Source organism: Aspergillus pseudotamarii (genome assembly GCF_009193445.1).
Source record: "Aspergillus pseudotamarii strain CBS 117625 unplaced genomic scaffold BDV38scaffold_52, whole genome shotgun sequence".
NCBI classification, from domain to species: domain Eukaryota; kingdom Fungi; phylum Ascomycota; class Eurotiomycetes; order Eurotiales; family Aspergillaceae; genus Aspergillus; species Aspergillus pseudotamarii.
The window spans coordinates 17712-28441 of record NW_022475066.1 but is presented as its reverse complement, the minus strand read 5'-3'; the positions used below and the strand labels follow the sequence as shown (position 1 = coordinate 28441).

Genomic DNA, 10730 nt, shown 5'->3' with positions numbered 1-10730 from the left:
CTGCAAATTACCCAATGGAGAAGTCACCCAACCTCGAAAGAGTAGTAGATATCGCGCAGTCTCTAAGATGCCCTTTGTCATGACCCGAAGCCACGGCAAGGTTCAAACGTTCCCTAGGTTCCAGGTCCATGAAGTCGGGATTCTCTTCACCAGTCCCATCTCTATACGAAGAAGAACCACGGAGATTCAAAGAAGTTCAAGCCACCTCGTACCGATTCTTTCAAGCAGAACGGGTGACTTTCCGTCCGGGAGAAGTGGAAAGTCATCCGTCTCTACGTTGTACCCAATTGATTTGCGGGTCCGGTGTTTGGCTTCTACAGGGATGCCACGGTGAAATAAAAAAAAAGGACGGCGTCTCGAACATCTTGTTTGACAACCCCCCCACCTGGGATATCCCCATACACACTAAGCCGTGATCCTCGAATGAAACATGATCCTGGTAGAAACGTAGTGGCGTCGAGAAACACCGGGATGCTACAGAGCCAAGCATCGGATTTTCAACTTGCGTATGGCTAAAAAAGCCGTTGCACATCATCAACTGAGGGATATCTTGGACTCCCGTTCACACGCGGTATCCACTGGTCCGCTAGAATCCTTGCCTATAGTGTTCTATTCTTTGTCCTAGTGAGCCATCGGTGAATGTGAGCGTGCTGGTGGTTGTCTCATTACGGTCGGAGTAGTTTTGTCAGATGGCCCACCACTGCAGACACTTTGACGATAGGACCAGCGTGTGGGGAAGGCCGCGGGACATGAGACCGGATGATTTGACTTTGCTCAAAGACTATCAGTGCAAAGAGTCCCACAGGAAAAATGCAAGTCTGCGATGTGAAGAGGGGTTGCAGGTCTTTTTTGGGCTCTGGTGAAACGGTCTGACAGATAACAATTCGAAAGTTAGCAGTCTGTGCACTCTGTCAGAGCATTACTGGATAAAGACCTCCCCAGAAAGGAAGTGACAATATACTCAAGATTTACAAAACAAGACAGGTTTGTAACGTCCAGCGACCTTCACTGTATTACGGCGAAATTGTCAAAAATTTAGTGACTAACCGATACCGTACTTGTTGGTATATCTTGTCTGTCTGCAGACGGCAAAGGTATGCCAATCGATTCTCCTTGTCGGAATGGCTCTGTGATCTTGATGGCGTAGGTGTTGTCAGATTAGCGCCACCGCACATCCACTGGGTGGGCATATTCTCGCCATCTGCGGCATTTTCCTCATATCCAAGTAGATAGGTCGTCAGCTCAATGCGTTCAAGGAGCATTTGGAGGCAATGTGACTGGGCCATCAATCCAGTCAACGTCAAGTAGGGAGTGGTTCGTGTACGCGCGACATCTTTGCCCCCGCTTGCATCCTCGTGGTCATGGATTTTCCTTGCATGAATCGTATGTCCGTATGGATGGGAAACAAGATCCAGTAATTGACAGAGCAACCCAAACTTTCTTTCCATGAAGGAGATTCATCAATAAGAGGTCGTCAGTACATCCTTTCCTTACTTGGCCTGTTCGTGTGCTGCACACTGCTACCTCGCCTTGATCTCGGGGGCCTTGACTGGCTGATCGTCCCGATAGCTTCCCAGCCATTGAAGTCTCATGGAGTGAATGTAACCATAAATAATCCTGAATTTAGATATCTCAAAAAAATGGTTAGTGGGTATGAAACAGCAGCGGCCCGATGATGATGAGAGCCCGTGACACCCCCTTGCCTTTTTGGGTCAAGCAAGCGTGGTTGTATTGATCATTTTTTTTTTCTTTGTCTATCACCTTAAGTTACTCTTCCACCTACCATCTACCGTCAATCCAGGAAGCTTTCACTCATGCATCTCTGCTACTTGAGAGTATGGCTGTCATTACGTACTAGACATCATATCCCCGAAAGCATGATCAATTGCCGTTCACTATCACAGAGGGAAAAATTGAGACCGAGCATGGCTCGAGACGTAAGCAGGGAAATGCTTAGCAGGCCCCCTCACGACGAGTCTTTCCAGCAACATCTCGTGGATTCATTGTAGCTTGTACACTTCGAGACTAGGTGAGCAACTAGTCCTTACAGAGTGAACTTTCATCATCGAGCAAAAGCTTACTGATTACTGCACAGTCAGTGTTCTCGTCAGATATCCGGTAATAGTCGGAAAAATCTTCATCTTGGCCATGATCTCAAAAAAAATAAAAAATTAAAAAATTAAAAAGTACCGCTGCCCAAATCTTTCCATAGAAGCGGTCCATGATATTAGAAATACTGAAGGACTAGCGATCTACTAGTATAACTTAGTGATCGTCTAGTCAGTTGACTATGGGCTCGGCTATGAGCAATGCGGGCTGTGTGCACGGTATCTACCCGGCTGTCGAAACTCTATCGGCAGGCGCCATCCCTTCCAGGCCCAGTTTTTCAGCCTTGGGTCCCAGTGCACAGGTTAAGCGCATGGCCATCCCGTCCCGAAGCTGGAAAACATGCCCCATATCCCCTTCCTGCTGGGCAATAAGCGATATCGATCGTGATCCACGGGCCCCATACTGGTTTGAACTGCTTCACAGTCACCTCCTAGTCCCGCTCCTAGGCTGGCTGTCTAACCTAGAATTGCCAAATCAGTGCTCAATCTGGGAAGAATGTGTCGTTTCTCTGTCGCACTACTAGAGACCGGTGTCTCGGGTTAACACCCGCTGAATACCGTGATACAACTACGGGTTCTAATATTAGGCATGAGCTTGTTGGGACTTGCGAATGACTCGCTTCCAACTTCGCCGCAAAGTGAAGAATGGAAAAAAAAAGAAGAGAAGACCCAAGAATGGGTGAGGAGGGACTGTGTCGCAGACCCTGCGATGCATCGTACTTGCAATTTCGTGACCGGCAAGTGGGTGCCGGTCAGGATTCTCTGCCTAACACAAAACATTACCTAGCCTGCTCCACTAACTCCTCATCTTTCCCCTCATCTTTCCGCCTGTGCCGTGAGGTGAACGACTACCATTGGCATACTGTTGCCGAAAATGAGCCTGATATGACCGACGTAGGCACACGTGCTGCGTAACGCCTTTGGCATGCTCAGATACATCACAATTCCCAACGCTTAGTGCTCATCAAGAAGGGCAGGATGAGGTCATAGCTTCCTCATAATTGAATCACAGACTTCCAATTTTTCTGCTGGCAAAAGAAAAGAAAATTGAGCCATCCAAAGCAAAAGCATGTACTTACAATGGCCAGTTTCTCCAGCCACCTTCTGGATTCGGTTGAGAGGGCTTCATTGGAGTCACATTTGCTAATGCTAAGTGGCGTAGAACGCATACTGTGGATTCAGTTCAAAAAAATACACTTTCGATAAAATCGAATTATTGTTTGTGATTCTATCATGCATAACGCATACATCAAATCAGGTTTCTGCGGCATTCACCATGACAGAATTACTCCTACACTTGGACAGTTCTTGACGAAACCTCGATTTTCCCAAGTCCAAGGGTCGAGATCTTGAAATCAATTAACAGTTGATTCCAAATATGTTTCCCTTTCCCCTTGCATGAATGTGATCAGATGCATTTTCTGGATAGCAATCTACCTCTAACCGGGTTTCCTAGATTGTTTGACCGAACAAGAAAATGCGCAGGAGAAATCCAGGTAAAAAATGGAACATCACTATCAGTGGTACTTGACAAATAGTATACGCTCGTGCCAATTCTCTACGCCCTGACCAAAACAGGCATTGTCTCAATCGGACAAGCAACCTCGACCGTGTTGCCTCCCTCGTACACCTTGTCTTCACCCCATAATTTCCACGAAGCCCCTGCTGGCAGATAGGCAGCTATCTTCCGCTGTCCTGCTTCAAGTACCGGTACTATAAGATACTTAGAGCCATACATGTACTCTGTCTCGATATCCCATGCGGTCTTGTCCTCCGGGAACTCATAGAACAAAGTCCGGATCACCGGGGAGCCCTTCTCATGGGCTTCTTTCATCAAGCTCCTAGTATAGTCTCGGAGCTCTTCACGAATGCCAATGTATTTCTTGCAAATCTCATAGATCTCTTCTCCATACGACCAAACCTCATTGTCAGATCCCGACGCAGTAGGCTGTCCCTCCGGCTTTGGTTCGCGGTCACCATGCAGACGCATCACAGGGCAGAATGTCCCCCACTGGAACCACCGGGTAAAAAGCTCTCTGAAAGCAGGATCATCCGGATTACCTCCATGAAAACCGCCGATATCCGTAGTCCACCAAGGGATCCCAGCCAATCCCATATTCAGCCCGGCAGCCAGTTGATTGCGGAACGAGCTCCAGGAGGATGCAATGTCGCCGCTCCATACAAGGGCACCATATTTCTGGCTGCCGGCCCAGGCACAACGAAGAAGATTCACGATGTTCTTTTGACCCTCGGCCTCCATGCCTTCGTAGAATGCCCGTGCGTACTCTTTGGGGAAGATGTTTCCGATCTGCATGTTGGGACCGGCGTGATAGCGATATATATCGAAATCGTAGATGCTGTATTCGGGCTCCGCTTCGTCTAGCCAGAAGACCTTGATGCCCTTGTCGTAGTAGTTCTTCTTTGCGGTTTGCCAGATAAACTTCTGGGCTTCGGGGTTGGTGGCGTCGAAATGCGTGATGTCGCCGTCGCACTGCATGGCGATTCGTAGGCCGCGATCGTGCCGGATGAGGAGGCCTCGCTCGAGCATCTCTTGGTAGTTCACGGATGTAGTCTCGACGGTAGGCCAGATGGATACCATTAGCTCCACGTTGAGTTCCTTGAGTTCTTTGATCATAGCATCTATTGTTTGAAGTCGATGTCAGTTAAGTGTTTATCTATTCATGACGTTGTAAAGGACAGACAACCCACCAGGATCGGGCCAGAATTCAGGATCAAAGCTCCAGTCGCCTTGATGTTTCCAATGGAAGAAGTCAATGACGATCAGGTCCAGCGGAACCTGTCGCCGTTTATATTCCCTCGCCACGTTAAGCAGCTGCTCCTGGTTCCAGTACCGGAGCTTGCATTGCCAGAACCCTAAGCCGTACTCAGGCATCATGGGAACATAGCCAGTCACCTTAGCATACGCCTCCTCAATTTCTGCTGGTGTGTCACCCGCGACGACCCAGTAGTCCAGCGCCTTGGTGGAATATGCCTCGAAGCTCATCGTATTCGTTCCAAAAACAGCCCTTCCAATACCAGGGTTATTCCACAAGAAGCCATATCCGAGGGAAGAGATCGCAAAGGGGACACTGGCTTGGGAGTTTCGATGAGCCAATTCGACATCGGCACCTTTGAGGTTCAAAGATGGCTGTTGATATTGACCCATACCAAAGATCTTTTCCTTAGGATCGAGGGACTCGAAGCGCATGGTGAGGTGGAAATCGCCCCCTAGGATTCCTCGCAGTTCGCGGGCTTCGACCTCCAACGCGCTACATTTCGGGTCTTTGGGATCACGACGATGGCGAGCATATTCCTCCAAGAGCTTATTTCCCTTGGAGTCGTAAATGATGATCTTGCCGCGTTGGGAGACGACCGCTTTGATTTTGCCGTTGGAGATGCTCGCTTCTTTGCCTTCCGGTGTCTCGATGACGGGCTTACTTGCACTGGGTTTTGTGGACAGCGCCCAGTCTTCGGTGGGCATCGACGAGAGTTTCGTAGCCCTCACTCTGAATGCGTTCTCGCCCCATGACTGAATCCAAAGCAGATGGTCATCGAAGCGAAAGATGAGCTTGTCGTCTTCAGCATAGAGCATGGTGGAGAAACTGAGGCCGGTAACTGTATTATAATGGGCCCAACTGGCTCAAGAGCGTTAAGAACAAAATAATGCTATCTGAATGTAAAAGAGACTTCAATCGTTATGCTTGGGGGGATACGGAGCCATTAAATGATCAGAGCGACTGGCGTCCCCTTCGTGGGGACTCAACCCTGCCAACGCAACAACATGTCCCCCTCCAACACATGCAGCAAAGCGACTAGACCGGTGTTCCAACCGTCGGTATATAACGACAATTGGTAGTTCCCCTGCGGAGGAACTCCGGTGGTGGTGGGGGATTTCATTGTTCAACTACTTATCCATATTAACCGGGCGAGCGAGCTCTCTTCGGATTGGCACGATGAGACTATAGCCTAAAGTCCGCCGCGTCTCGTACGACCCCTCAAGGCTAAAGAGGATATCACCAACGGCCTTCATGTGGAGCAAAGCGATGATTTACCTGCGAGATAAAGATGTGGAGGCTCCGATCTCTCGGTTTCTCCCCCCGCATTTACATGATGACGTCCGGTACTCTACTCCATGGATCCATCCATGATATCCCCAGATATTTCCCGATTGGGATCAAGGACGTCTGGTTCTCCAGTCTGAATGTGTATCACACGATTCTCTCTAAGCGTGGCAGTGGTCTTGATCCAGACGACGCCATACTCCTGTCCAACACAAGCCTTCTTTGTTGAAGTCCCCCCACGCTCATCCAGGCCGAGCTTACGCAGCTTGCACTCCGATGACTGACAGGCTCTCTCCGGTTTCAAGCAATCAGATACCCGAGAAACTGCGCCCAGGATCCTCGGTTGAATGACAGTCCAATAAGTCAAACCATTTAACTCTCATTACATATGCCATACCTTGTACCCCATGGGGAACCTTGTCAATCCTGCGGGGTGCATTTCATTTACCCCAGATAATGGACAAACTCCGGTATCTTGGCCACTGCTTTAAAGTTAGAGTACAGGACAATGATGTGTTTGCTTGTGGATGAATGGCATCTCGCGGCACTCATAGGAGTTATAAATACGTCATGTTTCCTCGTGCCTGGAATGCACATTCCACACACCTCTCTCAGGCTTTCTCGTGAGATTTATACTTTACAAGATGCAAATTGACCAAGACGTTCCCAAGGAGCATGCTGCTCACATAGAGCATGCCGTAGGAACTACGGCTCCAAGCAAGGACGCCCTACAGGCCTCTACGGATGAGCATGAAGCTACCGTGTGGGAAGCCCTGAGGCACAACTATAAAGCCGTGTTGTGGTCTGCCGCTATCTCGTTGTCGATCATTATGGAAGGATATGATGTTGGTGAGTATTATCATATATACTGCTATTTCATTGAGTTGCTGGGCCTTTCGTAACGGTGCTATAGCCCTCATCTATCAGTTCTTCACATACCCTGCATTCCAAGAAAAATTCGGATCATACCGTCCAGAGCAAGGAGACTACATAGTTTCAGGACCCTGGCAGGCAGGTCTCAGCAATGGTGCCAATGTCGGTATCGTGATTGGCGGCTTCATGAACGGCTACTTGTCTACAAGATTTGGATACAAGCGAGTCCTTCTGGCAGCCCTCTTCTTTATGAACTGGTTCATTTTCCTTCTCTTCTTCGCTCCGTCAGCGCCCGTGCTGCTCGTCGGGCAAATCCTGTGCGGGCTCACTTGGGGCATTTTTGCGACATCATCACCAGCCTACGCCTCGGAAGTATGTCCACTTGCTCTCCGTGGATATTTGACTTGCTACGTGAATCTCTGCTGGGCCATGGGTCAATTTATCGCCTCCGGGGCCCTTTACGGCTTGCTTAAGATCGAAAGCGAGTGGTCTTACCGTATTGCCTATGCTCTACAATGGATCTGGCCTGTTCCTCTCTTCCTTCTTATTATGTTTGCACCAGAGTCCCCATGGTGGTTAGTACGAAACAATCGTGTGGACGATGCCTATAAATCTCTTGCCCGACTCGATACCAGAGGGCGCGAATCACACCAGAGAACCCTAGCTCAAATCATGCATACCCTTGAGCTCGAGTCAAAGTTGGAGTCCGGATCTAGCTATCTAGACTGTTTCCGAGGCATCGACCGGCGCCGTACCGAAGTTGTCTGTATGAGCTTCGCCGGTCAAGTCCTGTCGGGCTCGGCCTTTGCGTACACTCCTACCTACTTCTTCGTCCAGGCGGGAATTAGCACCGAAAATGCCTACCAAATCACGGTAGGAGGTACGGCGATATCCTTTGTCGGGACTATCATCTCGTGGTTCTTGCTGACCCGGTTTGGTCGACGCCAACTATACGTGACTGGCATTGCCTGTTTGACCGGTTTCTTGTTGATCATCGGCATCACTGCTGCGGCATCGGAGTCCAGCAGCGCGAAATGGGGTCAAGCTGCTTTGTGTTTGGTTTGGCTCTTCACCTATTCCGTCACGCTGGGTCCTGTTACCTACACTATTATCTCTGAGACGTCGTCCATTCATTTGAGGGCAAAATCAGTTTGCCTATCCCGCAACGTCTACAATATCACCAATATCGTTGCCCAAGTCGTCGAACCTTATCTGATCAACCCGACCGAGGCTAATCTGAAGGGTAAGACGGCGTTCGTCTGGGCAGCGACCGCAGCGGTGACCACCATCTGGGCATTCTTCCGACTGCCGGAATGCAGAGGCAGGACTTATGATGAGCTGGACGTGATGTTCCATCAGAAAGTACCCGCCAGGAAATTCGCTACGTATCAGGTCAATGCGCATGATGCGGATGCACTGAAGACGAGTTCAGCGGAAGGTGTTGTAGACCATAGTGGGAATAAAGATTGAACGAAATGTATCAGAGCAGGAGTAAATTCGGCTGAAGAACGATGGAGGTGAACTTAATTCAGTGCTATTGAGTTATCATACACTTAAACAACATAAACGTTTATGAGTGATTTGTAGGTACCAACTAAAAGGAAGTCCGTCGCCGCCTCCGAGCGGTGAGCCCAAGGTTGACTTCTGCTCATCGCCGACACTTCCAAAGCTTCAGTTCGCGATTGTTTCTTATCTTTCTCATATCCCCCTTCTTCTTCACTTTATTATTCGTAAAATTTTTCCCGGGTTACATCTTTGCCTGCTACACATCTTTCTTACCGTATCCACAATATTCCTTTCAATCCGCAAGTGACCCTCCCCCGCAATGGAGGTCGCCGGCATACAACAGCCTCCCGCCTCCAACGGTAACCACGCCATGGATGCGTCAATGGATATCGACATGGACTTGGACCTTGGCCCATTGCCGGAAGCCGAAATGATCGAAACTGTGAGTATGAATGCATCCAAATTGCCCACCGTGCCTCGTCTAACCCTCGTCGCGCGACTCAGGACCCTGCGGGCGGAACAGTTCAGGATGGAGCCGTAGATCCTCAAAGCTCAGAAGCCCAGTACGAGAAAGTGCACGTCAGAGGTGTCGACGAATTAACGACGGATAACATCAAACAATTTGCGACCGAGCACTTCACCCTCGAAGCGCCTTCCCGGGTCGAATGGATCGATGACACTTCGGCAAATATCATCTACTCGTCGCCTGAAATCGGTCTCCAGGCTTTGTCGGCCTTTACGCAGGCTAGTGAAGAGGAAGATACGTCTGAGTTACCGGCGTTGCGACTCCGATCCGCTAAGCTCCTCTCTTCCCACCCCGATTCCGTACTCCAGGTGAGATCGGCCGTGAAGACCGATCGCAAGAAGCCTCGCGCCCATGAAGCCAGTCGTTTCTACCTTATGCACCCCGAACACGATCCTCGCGAGCGCCTGCGACGTGAATTTGACGATAGACGACGTCAAGGTGGCGGAGACGATGGGGATTACAGGCGGAGACGGTTCGACGGCCGGGAACTGCGGCGACGGAGGGATCGTGACGGAGATGAACTTATTAGCGCTAATATGTATGACGATTCGGGGGCAGCTAGCACGGATTATCCCGAGACAGGAAGAGGTCGCGATGAGCGAGGCCGGCGGCGGGACCGGGACCGGGAATTGTTCCCATCGGATGAAGGACGTCCTTCCGGGCGTCTTCAGAATCGCAGTGCTTCTCCGGGTCGAGATACCTTGATGGAAAGCGGATATTCAGAGCATGACCGTCGCGACTCGCGCAAACACTTCCGTGAGCGATCGCCTCAGATCGATCGCCGGAATAAAGGCAAGGAACTCTTTCCATCCTCAAAACCCTCCGGCGCCGATGCCGATGCCAACTCGCGAGAGCTATTCCCGAATAAACCAGCGACCAGTTATCTCAAGAAGGAGCTGTTCCCTAGCAAGCACAGCAATCATCGTCGGTCGGATGCCATTGATGCTGCAGATGAGACGGCAGACCTGTTCTCGAAGAGAATCTCAGTCCCTCTTGTGGATGGTTCTCGGGATCAACGACGGAACAAAAACGTTGAGCTTTTCCCAGACTCGGAGGAGAGCGAAGTCAATATCCGGGGAGCAGCTGGCCCAGACCAAGGCTTCTCGATTCGTGGCGCGGCGAATGGTCTCTCAATTAAAGGACGAGGCGCATCTGTTCGCGAGCTCTTCCCATCCAAGTACAAATCCAACGCTGGCAAGGAGCTGTTCTCGGATAAGATAGAGGGACGAGGAGGCCCACGCCGGAGGGCGGAGGATATGTTCAGCTGAAAAGCATTTTAGAGATTGCACATCGGCGAGGAACGTGAATTTACACTCATTCAATATAATCGGGAATAAGGGGAGGGGGCCTTTGAGAATCAGGTAGAAAACGTGTCTAATGACGCCGTCCAATTTGTGATACCATTTACTTTCCTCTTCTCGTTTTACTTTCTTTTATCTTTTTCTCCGGCGTCTTCATATCTGAATTTCTGCATACTTGGTTTTTTTTTAAAAACATGTATTATAGATTCGTTAGATTCTTGAAAACTCAATGTGCCGTACATACGGAATGATATGATCCGAACCTCTCGAGATAAAGCTATGGTTATCGATCCCGGTGTTCATCACGACTTTCCAACTACACCTTAACTTTTAACATCAGGAAAAATAAGCCGAG

The 10730-nt window shown here is 49.7% G+C and overlaps 5 protein-coding genes across 5 annotated transcripts; 2 read left to right on the top strand and 3 right to left on the bottom strand.

Annotated features, from left to right (window-relative positions):
- Positions 1–1013: 1013 nt before the first annotated feature.
- BDV38DRAFT_285675 (uncharacterized protein) lies at positions 1014–1592 on the bottom strand (the record flags this gene model as incomplete). The annotated part of the gene is made up of 2 exons (XM_032060536.1): positions 1014–1440; positions 1525–1592. 2 exons carry the CDS (start codon positions 1590–1592, stop codon positions 1014–1016), a joined length of 495 nt encoding a protein of 164 aa, XP_031910620.1.
- Positions 1593–3004: 1412 nt separating this feature from the next.
- BDV38DRAFT_254638 (uncharacterized protein) lies at positions 3005–3383 on the bottom strand. Its single transcript, XM_032055346.1, has one exon. It carries the CDS (start codon positions 3275–3277, stop codon positions 3104–3106), a length of 174 nt encoding a protein of 57 aa, XP_031910619.1. The 5' UTR covers positions 3278–3383; the 3' UTR covers positions 3005–3103.
- Positions 3384–3629: 246 nt separating this feature from the next.
- BDV38DRAFT_295289 (putative glycosyl hydrolase) lies at positions 3630–5700 on the bottom strand (the record flags this gene model as incomplete). The annotated part of the gene is made up of 2 exons (XM_032062676.1): positions 3630–4748; positions 4818–5700. The coding sequence occupies 2 exons, from the start codon at positions 5698–5700 to the stop codon at positions 3667–3669; spliced, it is 1965 nt and encodes a 654-aa protein (XP_031910618.1). The 3' UTR covers positions 3630–3666.
- A 451-nt stretch (positions 5701–6151) lies between these two features.
- Positions 6152–8570, top strand: BDV38DRAFT_295286 (general substrate transporter; the record flags this gene model as incomplete). The annotated part of the gene is made up of 3 exons (XM_032062675.1): positions 6152–6195; positions 6888–7018; positions 7083–8570. 3 exons carry the CDS (start codon positions 6152–6154, stop codon positions 8510–8512), a joined length of 1605 nt encoding a protein of 534 aa, XP_031910617.1. The 3' UTR covers positions 8513–8570.
- Positions 8571–8711: 141 nt separating this feature from the next.
- BDV38DRAFT_254635 (NCBP3 domain-containing protein) lies at positions 8712–10617 on the top strand. Its single transcript, XM_032055345.1, has 2 exons — positions 8712–8990; positions 9053–10617. Exons 1-2 carry the CDS (start codon positions 8868–8870, stop codon positions 10340–10342), a joined length of 1413 nt encoding a protein of 470 aa, XP_031910616.1. The 5' UTR covers positions 8712–8867; the 3' UTR covers positions 10343–10617.
- The last annotated feature ends 113 nt before the right edge of the window (positions 10618–10730 follow it).

Coding starts and splice junctions, on each gene's coding strand:
- BDV38DRAFT_254638 (XM_032055346.1), bottom strand. CDS start 3,277: ATGCGTTCTACGCCACTTAGCATTAGCAAATGTGACTCCAATGAAGCC.
- BDV38DRAFT_254635 (XM_032055345.1), top strand. CDS start 8,868: ATGGAGGTCGCCGGCATACAACAGCCTCCCGCCTCCAACGGTAACCAC. Junction 8,991..9,052: donor AAGCCGAAATGATCGAAACT/GTGAGTATGAAT, acceptor CGCGCGACTCAG/GACCCTGCGGGCGGAACAGT.